Source organism: Panthera leo, chromosome B2 (genome assembly GCF_018350215.1).
Source record: "Panthera leo isolate Ple1 chromosome B2, P.leo_Ple1_pat1.1, whole genome shotgun sequence".
Taxonomy (NCBI): domain Eukaryota; kingdom Metazoa; phylum Chordata; class Mammalia; order Carnivora; family Felidae; genus Panthera; species Panthera leo.
Window position 1 is genome coordinate 73,402,350 of NC_056683.1, and position 22,542 is coordinate 73,424,891.

A 22,542-nucleotide genomic window follows, 5' to 3' on the forward strand; every position below is an offset into this window, starting at 1 on the left:
TTTTAAAGAAACGTTAGAAACAATAGAGGATTTAAATGAAACCAGTGACATAGGTAACAAATAGAACTTTAGAGATAAATAGCTATAAACTAATTTTCTCTAAAAAATTAATTGAAATTAAAATAACAGTAAGTTTTAGGGGCTCCTGGATGGCTCAGTCGGTTAAGAGGCCAACTCTTGATTTCGGCTGAAGTCATGATCTCATGGTTCATGGGATTGGGCCCCACGTCAGGCTCTATGCTGTCAGCACAGAGCCTTCTTGGAATTCTCTCCCTCTTTCTTGTCCCTCCCTCACTCGTGCTCTCTCTTTCTCCAAATAAACTTTAAAAATAAAATGACAATGTTTTATATCCTCTAAATATTATGGAAGGAATGAAGAATTGAGTTACAATGACACAATAATTATTTTTAATAGAACCATCTGTAATTTCTACCAATAGAATACTTCAAAAACGTTTAAAATAAGACATTCAATAGTGTCAGGCATAAGTTGTTATGAATTGAACTTAATTATGCTTTTATTTTCTATCTTATTAAATGACTTTTTTCAGTGAGGGTGGATATTACTACTTCCTTTGTCATAAAGTATACAAAATACACTTTTGTAATATTCCAGAACATGTTCCACAGAATTTTAAGACTTACTCATTAAAGTTATACACTATATTGGAGCAAAATTTAGCTTGATTTGATGTTTATGACTTGATGTAAAAAAAAATTTTATTTTGCCTTCTAATTTTAAACTTGCTTATTTGGCACACAATAAAATGAAAACAGAAAAATAAAACTGATGAATGTACTTTGTGTAATTCTGTTTAAACATTTATCTATGTTTAAACATTATCCACCTACCAACTGTAGGTATGTTCATACAGAATGCAAAAAACCCTTACCCTTCCAATTCTTAAGCTAAAAATTTTGATACAATTCACAACTAAAAATTCTAAACTAATACACCATCTGTTTCTATGAATCTGAAAGATAGTGCTTCATTTGAAGACTTTTATTAAACATTAAAATTTGGACTTTTGAACTCCTGGTCACCTGCAAAAAAGCTCTAATTTGTAATTTTAGAACACTTTTAAGATTCACATGTTCTTAAAACACAAACTTCAAAATGATTCCAAAGAAGAATCTTAGCCTGAAACGGTACACAAAACTGAAACCAATTTTTAAAATGCGTAGCTTTAATAGAAACCAACCCAGGTACTGATAAACTTTACCTGATTTTGTTAACTTCCTGCTTCATTTAGAGTTACTTTCTTTACCGACTCATATACCATATAGGAACACCCAGCAATTAATATGTTTATTAGAAAAGGGTCTAGGGGCACCTGGGTGGGCCAGTTGGTTAAGCGTCTGACTCTTGAACTCAGGTCATGATCTCGCAGTTTGTGGGTTCGAGTCCCATGCTGGGCACTGTGCTGGCAGCGAGGAGCCTGCTTGGGATTCTCTCTCCCTCCTCTCTCTCTGCCCCTCCACCGCTATCTCTTTCAAAATAAATAAACTTAAAAAAAAAGAGAAAAGGGTCTATTCAAATATGCTTATCTACTGCTGTAACTTTATGGTATATTTTGGTAATTTATCAGAATACACAGTTATCTCTATATCATTTATACATCACAGTAGGATTCAAAAGTCTTTAACAAGTCTAAAAAATAGGGCTATGAAACAATTTTAATATATGCAAATAATCTAAATGCTTATGTTATATTCCATCACAGATTTTTGTCTTAAAATATTTGATAGCTATAGCAAATGAAGCTGGAGGCTTTATACTTGTGCATCTTTGGAGACTGGGGCTTATTTTATGAAGGAAACTTGGCTGAATAATTAGAGCTTTCATATTAACCAGGTTCAGTGTACTTGTTTTACAGTCTCAGATTTTAAGATCAAACACAAGTTAAATCAGTATTTATATTGAGCAAGAATTGTCTTTCTTTTCTATAAAGCTATCTACTTATTGTAGTTTTTAGTTTATAGTTAATTTTACAATTTTTAAATTATTGTAAAATAATTAGAAAAGCTTATAAGTCAATCCCTGCTAAAAAAGACTTGTACCAAAATAGTTGCTCTTTGACCCCAGCTCAAAGGCGATCATGTTCAGCTCTTTCAACCTATTTCTTCTTTATTTCAATGAGTTTTTAAACCACTTTATTGAGATGACTAACATGTAAAAAGCTTTACATATTTAATGTATACAACTTGATAAGTCTGGTAATGTGAAACCATCACCACCTTTACCACCTTCAAGGTCATAGACATATCCATCACCTCCCCAAGTTTCCTCCTTCCCTCTGTAGCAGCAGCAGCAATAGTCATTGTCATCATTGTAGTGTGTGGGGGGTGGGGTGGGAGGGGGCGCGGTAACAGAAGATCTACTGTCTTGGCAAATTTTAAGTATAAGATCACTACTGTTTGCTATAGATGGTATGCAGTAAAGTAGGTCTCCAGAACTTATGTATACAAAATGTTCTGGGCTAACTAGGAAAGGTACACACACACAAAATCAGGAAGCGAGACCATGCTTTGTGGACTGCAACATAGGGGTGACTAGTAGGACTGATGAGCTGATGAGATGCTATTGTGAGGTAAGCCTGATGATACTGAATTGGCTTGGGCCACAAGAACAAAGTACTGTGCTGAAGTCTGCTAAAAGCTGAAGTTGTCAGTTAATCCATGGTTCCTGAAACTCCTCAGTATAGATAACCAAATCTACTCTGAGAAATGAGAAAATTCTAAAAAACCAGGATACATGTGTTGGACCCAAAAGAGGTCAAACCGGAACCAGGCAAAGAGGAAAATCTGCAAGAACTAGAGCTTTTCTGTAGTTCCAGTCAAGTAATAAGTGGAGGCCATTCTGCTTTAAGTTTGATGGGATTCATACACATTTTGTCATCTTATACTGAGATTCAGTCTTAAGGATAACCCCCGGTTTGATCAAAGGTGAAGCTTGTATTTACTTCTTTTTCTTGTTATTCAGAGGTGATTTTCAAGAGGAGGCTGAAGATGTCTTTCCTCTGTCATCTTAAAACTGGAAGTCCTACTGCACACTAAATTGTGCCTTGAAAGTGTCTGTAAGTAAAAAAAACTTACACCGCTTCCAAATCTTTCTTTTATCATCTCATATGCACATGAAAGGATTGCAGGTTCCCTTATTTTAGCCTAACTTTAAAAGAATACTATATATATATTTGCCATCTATTTCAAATGCCATCTATTTTAAAAGGAGTGTATTTATAGGATTTTATTTAGGAGCTCCAAATGCATCCTAAACCAAGCTCCATATCTAAAGAAGTTTGTAAATATTTTGAAAAATACTTGTATTATATAAACTCATATTCACAACTTAAAAATGTATCCAGTTCTGGGGCACCAGGGTGGCTCAGTCTGTTAAGCATCTGACTCTTTCAGCTCATGATCTCATGGTGGTGAGATTGAGTCCCATGTGGTGTTCTGCACTGGGTGTGGAGCCTGCTTAAGATTCTCTCTCTAAAAAAAAAAAAAAAAAAAAAAAAGTATCCAGTTCATTTTTTGTGCAAATTAAACTCAAAAGTTCATATGCACATAATTAGTGTATAAAAGACACATAAAGGGAGAGCTTATAGCACAAAATACCTGATTACTTAGGAAATGATCTGTCTTGGATATCTGAAAATGAGTTTGGCCTTGTAATTTTTCCCCACACAGTTTCAGTATATACCATTTAACTTTTATTTTCTAACAGAGAATGTAACTAGGAAAAATTTTCTCATTGAGGTATAATTGACTTATGTTAGTTTCAGGTGTACAACATAATAATTCATTATTTGCATATATTACAAAATTATCACTGCAGTAGGTCTAGTTAATATCCATCACCATGTATCATTGCAAAATTTTTTTCTACACACAATATGTGTGTGTGAACCACAATTTTTTAGTCATTCATCCATCAATGGACACGGGCTATTTCCATATTTTGGCTACTATAAAAATTCTATAAAAGATTTTTATTTTTCGTTTTGTTAATGTGATATATCACATTGTTTTACAGATATTGAACCATCCCTGTAATAAGTCCCACATGATCATGGCACATGATCCTTTTAATGTATCGTCAAATATGACTTGCTAGTATTTTGTTGAAGGTTTTGTATCAATGTTCACTGGGGATATAGGCCTGTAATTTTAGTTTTTTTGTGTGTGGTGTCCTTGCTGGTTTTGGTATTAGGGTGATGCTGACCTTGTAAAATGAGTTTGGAAGTGGTCCCTCTTATGTTTCAGAAGAGTTTGATAAGGACTAGTGTTAATTCTCCCTTAAATGTTTGGTAGAATTCACCAGTAAAGCTGTCTGGTCCTGGAGTTTTGTTTGTTGGGAGGTTTTTTGTTTTTTTTTTTAATTTTTGAAAAAGACAGAGTGTGAGCAGGGGAGGGCCACAGAGAGAGAGAGAGAGACACAATATCTGAAGCAGGCTCCAGGCTCTGAACTGTCAGCACAGAGCCCAACGTGGGCTGGAACTCACCAACCTCGAGATCATAACCTGAGCTGAAGTTGGACGCTTACCCAACTGAGCCACCCAGGCTCCCCTGTTGGGAGGTTTTTGATTGCCAATTCAATCTCCTGAATAATCAGTTTGTTCAGATTATCTATTTATGATTCAGTCTTACATGTTTCTAGGTATTTATCCATGTCTTACAGGCTTTCCGAATTGTTGGTATGTGTAACTTAGGTGATCCTTTGTATTTTTGTGGTATTAGTTATAATGTCTCCTCTAATTTTGTGTGCTTTTTCCCTTGCAAAGTCTTGCTAAAGGTTTGTCATATTTATCTTTTCAAAAATCAGCTTACTCTCATTGATATTTTCAATGGTCTTTTTAGTTTCTATTTATTTCCATTCCGATCTTTCTTTCCTACTACTAATTTTGGACTTCATTTGTTCTTTCTCTAGGTGTTGAGGGGTAAAGTTAGGTTGTTTGGAATTTTTTCCTTGTTTCTTGATATAGGCATTTATTGCTATGAACTTTAATCTTAGAACTGCCTTCACTGCATCCTCTAAGTTTTATTATTTTGTATTATCATTTTCCCCAAGGTATTTTTTGATGTCTCTTTTGACTTTTTTGACCCATTGGTTGTTCAGTAGCATATTGTTTAATCTCCACATATTTCTGAATTTTCTAGCTTTCTTCCTGTGATTGACTTCTAGTTTATACCATTGTGGTCAGAAACGATGCTTGATATGATTTCAATCTTCTTAAATTTATTAAGACTTGCTTAGTGGCCTAACATGATCTATCCTGGAAAATGTTCCATGTACACTTGAGAAAAATGTATATTCTGTTGTTTCTGGATGGAATGCTCAGTATATCTTATTTTTTTAACGGTTATTCATTTTTGAGAGACAGACTGCATGAGCGGGGGAGGGGCTGAGGGGGAGAGAGAGAGAGAATCTGAAGCAGGCTTCAGGCTCTGAGCTGTCAGCACAGAACCTGACACAGGACTTGAACCCATGAACTGTGAGATCATGACCTGAGCCAAAGTTGGGTGCTTAACCAACTAAGCCACCTGGGTACCCCTGGAATGTTTAGTATATTAACTGTTAAGTCCGTTGGTTTAACATGTCATTTAAGGCCATTATTTCTTTGATTTCCTGTCTGGATGATCTTTGGAAAAAAATTTATTTTCTTTATGGCAAGTTATAATTAGGACAAGTGAGTGGATTTTAGGGCACTTTAAAAGGGAATTGTAAGCAATTTACACATATTCCCCTCTTGCTATCAATTAGTAAAAAGCCCTCCATTTGGTGATAAACAAAATTTAAGCTTTTAAGTTTCTATAGCAAGTATGTTTGCCACTCTCTTCCAGTTACCAGCCTTCTTTGTACTATGAAAAATAACTCTATAGATTATCAAGCTAAGCATATCTTCCCTTTTCTTTCACCTCAAAATGGCCCCTATACTGTGGTTTTTTTAAACTTTAGCATGCATCAGCATCCCCTGGAAAGCCTGTTAAAACACAGATTGCAGGGTTCCACTCCAAGTTTCAGATTCAGTAGAACTGGAGTAGAGCTCAATAATTTGCATTTCTTACAAGTTCCCAGTAGTTTTGATACTGCCGATCTGGAGATCAAACGGAGAACCACTGCCCTATGATTATACTAAATTTTCCCCCTCAGTTTAAGAGAAAAATAAATAACATTTCTCTCCAATAAATTTTACTTTGTACTCAATTCCCTCTTCATCTCCATTCTGCAATTATTTCCTCTACCCCCAGCATCTCCAATCTCTGTATACACTGACTTCTTCCTTTTGCCTTCTTGATGAGTAGAGCTCTGTTTTTAAAAACACAAAACAAGTGCGCCATCTACCATTTTTCTCATGCATTTACTTATTCACTGCCAAATTTCTAGATAATATATCCTTGCACCAAAACCTCTACATGCTTTTCATTACTGAATCATCTCTGAATTAAGAGTCCCAACAGGGAACAGGTAACATTCTCAACTTGGGCAAATTATTAATAAACTATAAAAGTATGGGCAGGATGTAGAAAAACTACAATGCACGCTATAGTAACGTGACCATCAGAGATGGTCCTTTGGAGTTCCTAAATCTGAATCAGTAACAGGAAACCCCTCCTCCCAGAATTTGGAGAGAGACTGCCCCATTGGAGCAAGCTGCCTCATGGCAGCTATGACATTCTGGTGAGGAGCGTAACCCATAGCAACACCATGGAGGTAGAGACAGGAAAAAAAAATAAAGGTTCATTCTCTTTCCTCTTGTCAATATGCCAATATTATATTGGTGCTCCAAACTGCCTAAAGTTATCAAAATCCAGAAGGAAAATGAGCTGGTTGATAAAGTTCTAGACTTCAACCTCGTAAGACAGAATAGCAGAGAGAAGAACAGAGAATGGATCTGAGGTGCAAATAGATAATATCCAGCACAGTCCAAACCTTTTGATCTTCACCTATTCTTGTCCTTTATTTAGGTAACAATTTCATTCTTCAACATAGAAAACAAAGTTCTGTAAACAGCCATTTCATAAGATGTTGGTATCAATTCAGTCATATTCTTCTCATTAACACATGGAATAATCTCCAAGATTCTACATGTGTTAGATGATAAAATACATTTCAACAAATTTAAAAGGTTTGAAACAATACAAAATAGGTTCTCCAAATTTAACAAAACTATAGAGAAATTCTCAAATATTTTGAAATTAATATACTTTTAAATAATCCATGGCTCAAAAAAATCAAAAGGAAATTAGAAAATATTTTGAACTGAATGAAAATACAACATATAAAAATCTATGGAATGTAGGTTAAACAGTGCTAAATGGTAAATTTATAGCTCTAAATGCCTATATTTGGAAAAAAGATATTAAATCAATAAGCTAGGCTTAAACATCTAGAAAAATAGCAGTAAATTAAAGCTAAAGCAAGCAGAAAAAGTGAAAAAATGAAGACCAGGGTTAAAACCAATGGAAAAAAACACAGGAAAAGATCAATGAATCCCAAAGTTGATTCTTTGAATAGATTGAGAAAATTAGTATGATCAAGGAAAAAAAGAAAACACAGACTACCAAAATTGAGAATGAAAATGGAGACCTCACCAGCAACCTTACAGAAATTAAAAGGATTAAAATACTGTGAAGAACTTTGTGCCAACAAACTAGATTTAGATAAAGTCCTAGAGACATAAATTATTGAAACCTACTCAAGATTTAAATAAAAATCTCAGTAGGCCTGTAGAGAAATAGAAACTCAATCAATAATTAAAGATCTTCCCACAAAGAAAAGCGTACATCCAGTTAACTTCACTTGTTAATTCTAGCAAAGATTTAAGAAATACCAATCATTTATAAACAGTTCCAGAAAACAGAGGAAGGAATACTTCTCAACTTATTTTATGAGGCCATTATTACATGGATTCTAAAGCCAGAATAAGATAACAAAAGAAATGAAAACCACAGACCAATATCCCTCATGAATTACAGAAGCAAAAAACCTCAATCAAGTATTAGTAAACCAAATCCAATGCCTCTTTTGAGGTGCTGTTAATGGTGCATTTCTTGACTACTGGTAAATCACTGAGCTGAATATTTTTGTGTTGTGCACTTATCTGTGTTACGGTTCAAGATTTTAAATAAAATACACACAAGAAAGAAAAGAATGCCTAGTCTGTGCCTTCAAAGCATAAGTAGTTTAGTGAAAGATAAAGACTAATAGAAAGACAAAAATAATGGCAAAATATGGCAAATACCCTAAAAAGTATAAAGTGTTAAAAGGAAATGGGAACACAGTTAATCCATGTATATACTATCTTTTGTTTTTCTTTTGGTGGAGTATGGGGAGGAAAAAAAAACAGGAAAAAGTTTATAAAGAAGCAGAATCTGGGTTGTGTTAATCATGGATAAAGAGAATTTCAACAGGTGAAGAGAAAGAAAAATTTAGGCAGAGATCTGCATGAACAAAGCAAAATCTATTTGGGAGAAATATCAGGTCAAGTTTGGCTCTACCACCACATGTAGAGATTGGGGAAAAAAAACATCACTGAAAGGCCAAACCGAGGAAATATGCATTTACTTACTCAAAGTGTAAAGGGAGTGACTTAAGTTTTCAAAGCAGAAACAAGACCTATGCTCTGGGGCTATTAGTTTGGGAATTAATAAGTGTATTGGGTTGGACAAGGCAGATGGAGAAAGGGGTAGCAGCTAAAGACTAAAGCAGTGGTTCTTAACCACATTCTCAACCTTTCAGGAGGAGTTAGATCAAAATGATTTTCATAACATGTCATTTGCCTTTTTCTGTCTCAATCTCTCAAGTTTCCAGATGCTATATGACAAGTGACATTGCAACAGATTGAATGCAGAAGCAGATCAAACCAGGCAACAAAGACCTAAACCTGAAATACTGAGTCATATATTTTTATATGTAAAAACAGAAAATGATTCCAATCTCCTTACTAATTTTGTTTTATAAAAATATTCTCATTAAAAATGTTATTTATGTTTACATATGATGGTTTCTGGTTTTTAAAGGAATTGAATTTTTACAGTTTTGACTTTGAATGCATTAAATACAAATAGATATAACACATAAACAAAAGCTCTGTGGAATTCTCAATAATTTTTATCAGTATAAACCTTTGGTCCTGAGACCAAAGGTTTGAGAATTTTTGTAAAGAAAAAAGGACATAAAATGCAGTAGTAGTAAGAATGAAATGGAAAAGATTAAATAAAAGATATTGCAGAGACAGAATCAATAGGAGTTGGACAACTGATAAATGTAGGGGTCAAATGGGGAAAGAGAAAAAGTAGAATCCAAGAGTTCAGCCCAAATGACTTAGAAGAATGACAAATTGAGAGATAAGGAAATAAAAAAGATCAGGAAGTTTGGGGGTGTCAAGAATTCAGTTTTGACACAAATGAAATGCCAGCCAAGTAGAGAGATGACATGTAAGAAAATACAATACATAAGGTCTTAAAGATCTAGTTTGATGGTCATGTGGATAGGAAAAACCAGCTTGTTCTGGTATCTTACATAACTGAGCATCACTTCAGGCAAAAAAGATACACATAAGCATTACCATAAATCTTGGATCACTTGTCCCAATTCCTTAGTAGAAGGTTGTTGTAGTTTGTTCTGAAAACCTCTCTTAAATTGACAATTCTGGAAAGCTTCTTTCTGGATTACATTTATCTTTACTAAGTGCTTTTTTATATTTTCTCAGTCTTGGTTAAATTGTTACAGACAATTAGCAATTTCTAAGAGGCACAGATGTAGGGGAATCGGACTGAAAGAAGACCTCATTCTCATTAGTCACTTTCTCTGGAATTCATTTTCTTCAGTTGATCAAATAGAATCTGCAGGGTTAGTCTATTAGGCTTCTTCAGATCTAAAATTTTATGAAACAGCTATTAACACCCTTATGAGCAAACACATGTACCCCAACCTCCAAAAGAGTTACAGAACCAACTTAGATATTAACTAGCAATATTTCTCAACTGTCTCTGTCATTTCTATATAGTAGGAAAGTCTTAAATTTGTTTTAAAAGCCATCTCTTCTGAACTTTTGACAGGTCCCAAATCCTAGTATTTTGTCAAAATATTTGACTTTACTTGACTGGTAGAGTTGTCAACTCTGCAGTTTTCAGGATATTCTTATTTTATACCCCCACCTCCACGTAACCATCACCTTTCCAGGCTAAAGAGTTCTAGGATTGTTTTGGTCCACCTTAAAAACCTCTCCATCCCCTGATCCTTTAAATTGTCAATTTCTAGATTTTCTTCACTATTAGGTCTTAAAGTCAAGGGATTAAAGATGAATTATTATAGGCAGAATATTATTTTAGGGGGAAAAAAAAAAAAACCTTTCACTTTCCTGGGCTTTTTGGTGGTAAAGTATTTAGGTTACTATTTTCATGGAATTGTTTACAGAGTTATAGTGCATAGTAGTGCTTCTCTTTCATTTTACTAGCAAAAGAACTCTTTTTCCCAATGAAATTTCATATAATACCTTATAATACCAAATGGGCCATACAGTCCAGTGCTCTGATGGAGGTTCGTAAAGGTCTGAAGCTCCACAGACTCAGTCAGCCTTTGTCCTTCCTTCACATCCCATCCAACAAAGATCCTTTATGGTGCTTCCTATAGGCAACGTGGAGTACACCATGAAAACCATCCCTTTATAGCATCTTTAAATGTTAAAGATGCCAATAAAGAGCTTCGAATGAAATAAATCCATTACTTCAGAAGGCCTCTTTACTGCAGCTTCAATATAAAATCCATTTTTTTCAATGTAGTCAAACATAAAACTGTTCACAGATGCATCTTAGGAAAACCGCCTTATTTTAAGCAATCAAGGAGTGAATATACAACATCAACTTATTACATCTATTGTATATCAGGTGGAATAATTAATAATTCCTCCTATGGTAGATGTCAATATAGTATATCAAAGACACATTAGCAGTAAAATAGATCAATTATTTTTTATTGCACATTTGCTTACAAATTTATTGTTTTCGGTAGAGCTAAATCTCAAGTATTAAGTTAATTTCAGCCATATTTCCATCAACTGAATTACAGCAGTGACTTGCCTCTATGTCCCCCTACGATTATGTTTCAGAAACTAGAAGATTAACCTTCCCAATCTGTCTAGTTTACTAGAGGACACATTTAACATTTGTTTTTAAAAAATTTAACCACTCAAAAACAAATAGCATACTGTAAAGAAAACAATGTTTATGTCTATTGATATAACTCAGGCTCAGAGAACTTCTGATTATATAATATTGTAAAGGGTCTTCAAAACTATTCAATTCTTATATGTATAATTAAGCATTTATTTTGGAAAATTTTAACATTTTGAGAAACTGATTCTCTCACAATCAGGCTTTTATAATGTTTCCCCTCCCCACCAAAAAACAACCCACAATGGCTCCAAATTTTATAAAGGAACCATTATCTTGGACTACATTTCAGAATTGTAATCATATTCTTTTCTCACTGGACTCTGTAGTTTAATGCAGAATGTGCTGTACAAATTGAAAAACTATGGCATTCGAGCAGTCTAAGCTTTAAATAGACCTAGAACATGATAGCCTGATCAAAAAAGACCCAAGAATGGAAACAACTACTGTAGCGAATACAAATTTTTGGCCATTAATGGATCAGAAATAATGGCTGATGCTCCTACTTTAAGCTCATCAATATCACATAAAAAAAGAAGAGTGACAACAGACATTTGGCAAAATCTACTTATTTATCTCAAATTCTCATGGAAACTTATTTTTAATGCCTCACTCTTAAATTTTACACTTCAATCACTCGTATTTTTTAAGATTGTTCAGAAGAAATAATTCTACTTAATCTTAACCAGTTTTTCCTCTCACACATTTTTACATAAAAAGTTACTAAAATCACAATTCTGTGGCATTTGTTTTTAATCATACAAACATTAAATACCTAAACTTCAGTAATTATATCCTTTCTTATTCTATCTAGAATGTTACCAAATTTAAGAACTCTTTTCCACAGCTTTTCTTTATAACAATCATGATTTATGAAAAAATGCATTTCAACTCCACAGCAAATTAGCATCCATGCTTATTCCACATAGGCACTGCTAATGGTCCCTGTGGTGTCCTTTCAATAATGACAAACTCATCAGGGTTTCCAAATGCCTCATAGAAAACCAACAAATCTTGTATCGCATGCTCCTCGATCTGAAAGAAGGGTGGGAAAAAAAAAACAACAACAAGCCTTGCTTTACTATTTTAGAAGAATTATATTAGCTTCCCAATTTCCTTTTGTGGAAGTACCACTTTTTGTGAATACAATGCAGCAAAACTAGGTATCCTGCTATCCCCTTGGCAAGAAGGATTAAGGCCTAAATTAGAATAATCAGATACCTACCCAGCCTTGAATTTTAATCTTGAGCAGAAAGGAAAAAAAAAACAAACAAACAAACAAAAAAAAAAAACAACACCTGAAAATAATTGTTGGAATCCATTCATTCCAGTAACTTCAGTGAGATACTGTACAAGTCTTCTAATTCTTGCTTCTAAGCTCTCTGGGGCAACTGTGGGTCTTACCTGTTTCTAAGCCTGGTTCTCAAGTCTTTCAACTAAGTCTGAGGAATTCTAATAACCCTCTAATAGTTTCCCTTTCCCTTAAGTTTGCCAAAGTTGGTATCTGTGGCTTACAACCTAAGAACACTTACTGACACAGAAGCTGGGTGTAGAACTGGATATTGCTAAGTTCGTTATCGATCACTTTTAAAAACTAAAATGGTCTAAAGTATCACCAGTGCTAAAAAAAAAATGAGCTTATGATAATTGGTTCTAAATTAATTATCCTGAATACTTCAACTGATACTTATTGAGTGCCTCAGTTTAATTTTATGTTTACATTTTAATGTAATAAATATACGCCCCTTTGCAATGAAAACAAACATAATTTTAAGACATGTGGATGATATGTAATGTAGTTCTTCCCTAAATTAAGTCCATTATAGGCAACTTATTTACCTGAATCAAAGCCAAGGGTTTTTCTCGACTTCTGATAAGAGCTGCTTCCTGCTGTAGTTCTTCTTCTACAATAGATGCAAAAGTGACAGGGGCTACCATGGAAGGAGCAGTCAATGAAGAAGACAGCCAGGGACTGAAAGAATAGTAACAATGAGTTTTCATTCATCTTCCCAAATTTTGGCATATAAAATCTCCTCTCAAATACTCTTCCACATTTTTTCCCAATGACCTACGATTTAAGGGGACTTGGAAGCTTTTGCATTCTCTTTATAGAATGGTAAGGTGAGAAATAGAAGAAAGGAGAGCTAATACTTTATTTGGATCAGTGCTGCAGAGATCAGTGCTGTAGAGATAACTTTAGAAAACACCAATAGGTGAGATGGAGCAGAAACAATATAACTAAACAGAAAGGTAACTAAAACTGTGGAGCAGACAGTAGTTAGATAATACATTCTATTCAATATCATACTATTCTCAATGTCTTAATATTATCTTTCAGTGCTAAGCAACAGCGTAGCTTTGAAGGCTCCAAAACTAATCAGTTAGCCTTGGGACTATCCAGAAGTCGTAAATCTGAAATATGGTTGCCTTCTAGTCCTGGAGAACCATGAGTGGAACATCTGCAAAACAAATGCCAAAACTGGAGATTAAGACCTCTAGTAATATTAGCAAAACTATTAACAGAAATAAAGAGGAAGAATTACGAATCCCTGAGTCAGGTCAGATTTCCCTTTAAAATTATAAGTAAAAAACAAAACACAAAAAAACTATACTCATAAAATCATGTGTATAAAATACCACAGAGGATGATCTTGCAAGAAATGGTCTATTTTTATAATAATATTCATATAAGCATTTACTATTATCAAACATACATCAGGAAATACAGAAAACTTTGTAAATAAAGTTCCACATTAATAGTTTATGAATAAAAGTGAAAAATTAGCACTGTTTCAAAATACATATAAACAAGATAATTAGCAGCCAAATTCTGTGAGCAACTATTATAGTAAATACTTTGATAAGCCAGGAATTAGAATATAGAGATCATATCTTATATTTCTATCCTATAAGAACTCACAAACTAAATGAGGAAGAAAACATATAAAATGACATAGTATAGCAGAAAATAATTTAGTATCTAACAAGGACTATAAAAATCAAAAAAGATTTGGTTAGGGGCACCTGTGTGGCTCAGTCGGTTAAGTGTCCGACTTCGGCTCAGATCATAATCTCACAGTTGGTAAGTTTGAGCCCCACTTTGGGCTCTGTGCTGACAGCTCAGAGCCTGGAGCCTGCTTTAGATTCTGTGTCTCCATCTCTCTCTTCCCCTCTCCCCACATTGTGCTCTCTCTCAAAAATAAACATTAAAAACATTTTTTTTTTTTTTAAAGATTTGGTTATTTGAGAGGGCTTCATGGAAAAGACAGTAACGGGGTACAGGATAAGGGGGGTAGGAAGTATTCCTGTAAGGGAAAAACTTAACAAAGGTACTACAGAGACTGGCCTAATTGTGGAATTTTACGGCTAGAAAGGTACCCTAGAGACTATCTGGATTTATCCAATGCTCTCTTTCAGGAATGAGCAAATGTAGGCCTAGACAGATTTAAAAGAAAGTCAGAGAATGAACAAACAGGGCCTAAAATATTGACATCTTGATTTGTTTATGCAGTTACTGGGTATGTGTAGCACTATGGTGCTGAAAATCTGACTGATTAAAACTCAGTCCCTCCCCTCAAAAAATTTTGGGAGGAGAGATTTAAAAATCTATCTAAACAATGATGAAAGAACATGAGATAAAACAACTGATACCTGTACCAATATGTACTAAGTAGTATGGATTCACAGGAGAAACTGGTATACTATGGATGAGGGTATGTACTGCTGTCTTCACTGAGGAAACTGCATTAAAGCTGAGGAAGGTGGCACTGACACAGGGTTTTTGGTAGTACAGATACATGGAATAGTAAAAGATTCTGGTGGCTTAAGTAAAGGTAAGTTGTTCTTTTCAATAAACAGAATGATTGGCTTAAGAGTTTGGATGCGATTAAAAGGGATATAAAGTTAATAAAATGAACCAGTAGGGCCAGAGTACAAAATGCGCTGAAAGCTAAAATGTTCAGACCTGAAGTGTGGGCAAATAAATTTACTGAGAGTATTTTCATACACATTATCTCATTTAATCTTCATAATACTCTGTAAAGAAAGCAGCATGTATTATTCCATTACACTGATTAGGAAACTTAGACTCAAAGAATATTACATAATTGCCTTATTCACAGGTTGGGTAAGTAGCAGGGACAGCTGAAAGCTGGTCTTTTTTACTCAGAGTACAGTATGTTTTCCATGATCACAAATGCCTTTTTTCTATTATTCCCCTTAGTTTAGAATACATTCCACTACAAATATCTTCTTATTCTTTAAGGATTGGCTCAAATATCACCTCCTCTCTACTCCTAAAGCACTTCAACTACTATTACAGAACTTTACACACTGTGTTATTATTATTTACACGCCTGCCTTAACTGCTCGACTAGTCTCTCAAGGTACACACTGTGCCTCATTCATGTTTGTCTCTCAGTGTCCAGCAGGACATGTGGAACACAGTCATTTGTAAAAATATAATTAGGAATAATGAACTGAATCAGCCAAAGGATTTTAAGTATGAGATAAAAACTACAAAATAAATAGAAAAAATTCTACATTCTGATGGAATAAAGAGGTATCTTAAAGACTAAATGCAAATTCCCATGGTTAAGTTCCTGGAAAGGTTCTTAGGAAAAAAAAAGTCCTAAAGTCAATAAAGTCAGTCCAAGACTGGAGATTAGAGGCCTTCCAGGGGCACTGAAGCATAGCATGGAATAAACACAGATAATGACTTAAGTGGTGCTCAAAACTCCCTCTGGTGTCTGGGGATCAGCTAAAAGTGTTAGACACTTGCAAAGAAATGGAAAAATATTGTGTAATCAATTATTATTCAATTAAGTAAGAAGCAGCAGCTACAAACTGTCTGTGAAAATGCTATGATACTGGCTAAAACAAATTGAGTATCAGGACTACACTATCTTATACAGGCCTTATTAAATCAAAGTTAGGAAAATCAGAGCTTAAGTATAACAATTCACCTGTATAACAGATTTTATAATAAAGTACTTTCATATACATCATCAGATATAAGCCCTATAATAAACCTGTATGACAGGCATTATTGTTCTCATTTCATGTGATAAAACTGGTTCAGGAGAGGTTCACAGAGGGCTACTATGTTAGACTGAAACTCAAATCTGTTTTATAAAATGGTAATCCCAGAAGTCTTTCCATTAATGGTTTTTCAATGGATAATCTCATTAGTTATAAATTTACCCAAACAACTGCAAGTCCATGAAAATTTCATCTTAGAATGAAGCAAAACTGTTAAACAGAGCTCTGATTAAACAAATGTCAAAACATGCTAAGTTTCCAGATAATAAACACAACATTATTAAGCTTTAGGTATTTGCAAAACAGACATCTCAATAGACAATCTATAAAATTTAGCCTTTTGAAAATAAAAGCAACATTGAAAGGCTGGCTAAAATAAAATCTTCTTTCAGAGATTTTTGTTCAAAGAACATTAATCTTGCCAAATTTAGACTTTGAGAATAAATTACTTCTTATACAGTTAAAAAAATTCTGTATTAGCTTAATTATAAAGATTTTTATGTAAGTTTAGAGCTGATGTAACAGTTTTTATCTCACAACTAGTTTTCCTAACCAATAAGAAACACGAGATCAGTTTCTGCCCAGAATTCCGTAAGGGGGTGTTTAAGTGAAAGGAATATGAAAGAACACACAAGTAACAATAAACATAAATTACACAAACCCATTTTCTACATTTTAAAATCCCCAAATAACATTGCCATTCCTAGATTTCTCTAGCCTCAGGGGAAAAAAAAAAAATCACAGTTTCTACAATTAAAACAAGATGTAGGATTTGAGGAATTTCCTAAGATGAGTTCCATCATCCCTGCCATGAAAATTCCCTAAAGAATCATAGCATTTCTGCTTTTTGCTCTAACACTGTTTCCTCTATTTACACTATTTCCTCTATTTACACTACCCCCTCTCCTCTCTTCTTTTCAAAAACAAGCTTTTGAAATGCTTGTGGCAATGCAAATAGATCAATATTTTTCTAATACTATTCATATGGCCATACATATAATGGTCAAATATTTGGCACTGAATAAGAAAAGTGTTTATGAACTAAACACATCTCCAGCCCATGGCCATTTTTTCCCCTTCTCTGAACCACTCATCTATCACTTAAATCATATATTGCCTTGTGACTTCATATTATTATACTGTACTCCAATTTCATTCCTGACCTTTAATTTAACTTCCATGTAGTGCCTATATAGACTTACCAAGTAGATTTCAAATACATTTAAGGGACTAGGCCTGTATATAACACTTTTATATATACACATAATAGAGGCTAGCAGAATGTTGTGCATATATAATTTGGTGAATTAATATTTTACTTCACCTGTTTTATTATTTCCTTTTTAAAGAGCTCACTTATGGTTACACATTTTCTGTGATGAAATTAAAAAATGAAAGTCAAGCTATTTTACTCGTTAGTGATCAGATAAAACACAGTGCTCAGTGATAACTTAGAGCTATTTAAAACATTAACTTCCACTTACCAAACAGTCAAGCTATGGATGGCATGACACTATTATACACTCCTTTACAATTTCCAAACCAGTGTAACAGCAGATGCCACTTTTCACAATTAAGAGCCTTGATGTTATAGCACACTCTAGTGATCAACTATGAAACCACAGATCCTCCATATTTTTCGAGTTCTATGACAAATAAAGACTTATCCAAAGAAAATAAAATTTCAATCTACAGCATTAATATTCAAAATGTAAAATTATTACAAAAATGAACTTAATGTTCATATCTTACAATTTATATACCTAAGGCACATAACTCACTCATTAGAAAAAAATGTTACTTGAAACAATTTTACCTCATTTATTCATCTTTTTCTCACTGAGCACCTACTACATGCTAGAAAATAAGCGTTGGTAATTCAGTAAGGAGCAGCGATCAATCTTCTCTCATTGAGATGACTCTCCTCTCCTATGCTTTCATTGAATATATAGTTGGATATAAAAACATTAAAATACTTGTAGGTGAAAACACTAAACAATGAATCACACTAATAACAACTGTAGAAAGTGTGATGAATAAGAAATGCTATGGGAACACATAGAAAACTGACGCAGGAAGGGAAGTCTGACTTCTCCGTAGAATATGACTGAATAGAGACTGAAAGAAGAATCAGAGTCAACTAGTCAAAGGGTAGGCAGGTGGCCAGAAATAAATGGCATTTGAGAAAAGAACTAGAATACAGAGATGTTAAAAGAGAAAGAAGAGGTTGGCAGGAGCCAGACTATGTAGGCCTTAAAGGCCATATACAGATTGTAGCTTTCACCCTGCATTTCAGTAAAGAATATACTGGCTCAATATACTGGAGGAATGTAAGAAAAGCCATGGCAAGTACCAGTTAGGCTACTCAGGTGGCCCAAGTGAAAGATCACAGTAATATGAATGAGGGAGAAAATAGTCAAGATAAAGTTTACTATATGATCTGATAAATTTTCAACATCTAAAAATGACATGTCCTAATGGCAGACTAGATATTGGTCAGGAAAATAGAATGTTAAAGACTTGCAAATGCCATTTACCAAGGAAGAAAACTCAGGAAGAATGGGCTTTTTTAAAAGAGAACTTTTGTCTTAATTTTAAGCTAAGTATTATGATACACCTTTTTGTTTCCAAGTAACCATAAAATATTCCATTCTTCTCATTAAGAACTGGACTTTTTATATGTATTTTTTATTTGAAATAGAATTGACAATGTCATCTTAGCTTTAGGTGTACAACTGTAATTCAACAGTTCTATACATTATGCTATGCTTAACCACAGTAAGTGTAGTCACCATCTGTCACCATACAACATTATTACATATTATTGGCTATATTCCCTATGCTGTACTTTTCATCTCCATGACTTACTTATTTTATAACCCCAAGTTTATACCTCTTAGTCTCCTTCACTTATCTTGCCCATCCTCCCAACCCTCTCCCCTCTGGCAACCACCAATTCATTCTTTGTATTTATGTCTCTGTTTTTGCTTGTTTCTTTTGCTTTTTTAGATTCTGCTTATAAATGAAATGATATGGTATTTGTCTTTCTCTGATTTATTTCACTTAGCATGGTACTCTCTAGGTCCATCCATATTGTCACAAATGGCAAGATCTCATTTTTCTTCATGGCTAAATAATATTCCATTACACACAAACACACACACACACATATCTTCTTTATCTATTAATCTACCGATGGACATTTATGCTGCTTCTATACCTGGCTATTGTAAAAAATGCTACAATAAATATAGGGGTGCATATATCTTTTTGAAATAATATTCCTGTTATCTTTGGGTAAATCAAGAAGAAAAAATCTGGAAAATTTTTGGAAGAAAAATCAGGGAAGGGGATGTTTTTTGTATATATTTAAAAAAAATTTTTTTAACGTTTTATTTATTTTTGAGACAGAGAGAGAGCATGAGCAGGGGAGGGGCAGAGAGAGAAGCAGACAGAATCTGAAGCAGGCTCCAGGCTCCAAGCTGTCAGCACAGAGCCTGAGGCGGGGCTTGAACTCACAGTTTGTGAGATCATGACCTGAGCCAAAGTCGGATGCTTAACCGGCTGAGCCACCCAGGCGCCCCATGTTTTTTCTATATTTTTGTTTGATTTTATGAAAGGGGTATGAGAAAAAACATTGTTTGGTTTTGGACATAAAGTTTACAGTATTTCAGAACATCTAAGTGGGATGAAGATATCAAGAAGACAGTTAAGTAAGTCTGAAGCTCAGATGATAGTTGTGGGCAGGTGATAAAATTTTTGAATCTTTATAGCTAATAACTGAAGATAGAAGCTCATGAAATAGTGTAGAAAGAATATAAAGTGAAATGAGAAGATGACCTGTAATTGAACTTCAAGTAGAATGAGTCATAAAAAAAAAGTTCATGGTTTTGGCAATATGGAGGTCACTGCTGAACTCCGCCTCAACTGTTTCAGTTTAGTAATGGGCCTGGAAGCCAGACTGGATTAAGAAGTGATTGGGAGCTGACAGCCCTTTTGAGAAATCTGGCTGTGAAGGGAGTAAGGGATTGGTAATGATAGGACAACTGTTAGAAGAAAGTGTGGGAGATGACTGAGGGATTGATTACCTCACCCAGACCACAAGAGAGAGATTTGAGCATATTCAAAACCAGATGGGAGGTATCTACCTAAAAGGAAAAAGGCTGAATATCCACAAGAAAAGAAAGGGATAATTAGCAGCTTAAGGCTTTTGAAGTGGAAAGGAGTTAAGATGCCAGCACAGGTACAAATACTAACCTTAGATAGGAAAAATAACTCTTCCAGTGCAAAACAAGAAAGGAGGAAAAAAAAAAGAATACATGCAGATGCAGATTTGTGTTTCATATTAATAAGGAAGTTACATGTCTTTCTATTTAAAAGTGGGTCTACATCACTCATCACACAATTTACAAAAACCAATGGTATTCTTATTTCTTTTTATTATTGAAAAAGACTATATTCAGTTTTTAAGAGTATTATGATACAGGATCATTACTGAGTATAACAAAAGCCAACTTAAAATTTTTAAAAACCTGGGATTGAAAAACATGAGAGATAATGATTTAAAACATCTGTTTAGAATTTGTAAACATACACATTTATGAAATATATAAACAAATGCATGTGTATGTGTACAATGGCATTCAAATGAAGTTGAAAATAAACACTTTTACTGTGAGAACTTAAGAGACTGACTGTTACTTATGAATGGAATAAAATGTCCTTCCCTCAACATTGTTAAGAAAACACCTTATAAATACTGAATAGTTTGTCATTTTCAGTGTACAATAAAATGTTCACCAAACATTTGTTGGTATTTTTTTTCTGAAATACATTTTTAAAACTAATTAAAAATATACAAATACTTTTAATACATTGAAGATCATTGGCATGTTAACTTCTATTGCCAGGTTCATTCATTCTTACATCAATTCAAGAATAAAATTTCTTCTGCCATCTTTGTTTAAGTGAACTGTGCTCTTAAAGAATCTGTGAGTTGATTTTTATATCATTTATAATTACTTATTTCAGTCAAGATTTTCTTAATATTAGAGAATTAAAATATGCTTTGTACACTGAATTGTGTAAGGTTTTTCTTCTCTTTTGGACTGTGTTCTAAATAGGCAGGGGCAATGTTAATTTTATCACTGTAACTCTAGTACCTAGCATCATGTCTGATAGAGAGCAGGTAAGTCATGAAATATTTGTCAATTTTAAGACTACATATGTCTTACATCACACCCAATTCTGTATTTATGACCCTAACAAACCAGCCTTAATATTCTTACTTTTTCCTAAGTAAGCATATAAAAACGTTTATCTGTTTCATATGTTAGAGTTACATTTAAGATTTTTATTTTAAAATCATGTCCTACTAATAAAAGTTTTCATAAAGATAGAAGAGAGAGCAAATGATTTTTTCAGATTCTTTCTGATCCCTGATTTTCCATATTGTAAGTAAATGGCTCAAGATCTTTGGTCCCAAATATACATTTATCTATAATAAGGCAGTCAGTCATGACATAAACTACAAAAATAGTTTAAAGAGTTCATCTAAACCAGTAGTTTCCAATGTTGTTAGAAGACTTTGACAGTTCTTCAGGAGCTGCTTGTAAGGTAGATATGATAAGGTTAAACTAGTAATGGTTCCCACATCCCTCTTCTTGATTCAATCAGCATAAGATTTCATTTAAAAAAAGGGTTTAGGGGGAAAAAGGCTTAACAAATAGTGAAAAAAGGTTTATCATTACCTAAAACAATATTAATCTGGTCACAGCTGACATTTTTAATTATGTTTTTGTTTTGTCTAAAATACTTTAGGGATTAATATCTTTGGGAGATGTCGTATTAGCAAAAATAAAAAAAAAATTCCATTTAGTCAACCAACTTGAAACACAGTTCTTTCTTCCAACACAGGACTATCTAATGCTCTAAGAATGTTCCTTTTTGTACAGTGATTAAGAGAATTTACATACCATGGCAAAGAAGCTATTTTTATTAGAAAATTGCTCTTAAATTATGCTTAGATTTTCATGTTCCACGGAAGCATTTAAAATACGAAACCTCTTTTAAAATACGCTGGACCTTTCAACAATAGCCAAATTATGGAAAGAACCTAAATGTCCATCAACTGATGAATGGATAAAGAAGTTGTGGTTTACATATACAATGGAATACTACTTGGCAATGAGAAAGAATGAAATATGGCCTTTTGTAGCAACATGGATGGAACTGGAGAGTGTTATGCTAAGTGAAATAAGTCATACAGAGAAAGACAGATACCATATGTTTTCACTCTTATGTGGATCCTGAGAAACTTAACAG

The 22,542-nt window shown here is 33.9% G+C and overlaps 1 protein-coding gene and 1 long non-coding RNA gene across 6 annotated transcripts in view; one reads left to right on the forward strand and one right to left on the reverse strand.

The window, feature by feature from the left end:
- Nucleotides 1-2,642: 2,642 nt before the first annotated feature.
- Nucleotides 2,643-22,542, forward strand: part of LOC122220130 — a 42,478-nt gene continuing 22,578 nt past the window's right edge. For both annotated transcript variants that reach the window (XR_006202690.1, XR_006202691.1), the window contains exon 1: nt 2,643-3,073. This is a non-coding gene — a long non-coding RNA (uncharacterized LOC122220130). The remainder of the gene's footprint in view (nt 3,074-22,542) is intronic.
- IBTK (inhibitor of Bruton tyrosine kinase) overlaps nt 10,964-22,542 on the reverse strand; it is a 90,562-nt gene continuing 78,983 nt past the window's right edge. For all 4 annotated transcript variants that reach the window (XM_042939238.1, XM_042939236.1, XM_042939237.1 and 1 more), the window contains exons 27-28: nt 13,018-13,150; nt 10,964-12,213 (exon numbers count right to left, since the gene is read on the reverse strand). In XM_042939238.1, coding sequence (XP_042795172.1) covers nt 12,082-12,213; nt 13,018-13,150 — 265 coding nt within the window. In that variant the 3' untranslated portion in view covers nt 10,964-12,081. The remainder of the gene's footprint in view (nt 12,214-13,017; nt 13,151-22,542) is intronic.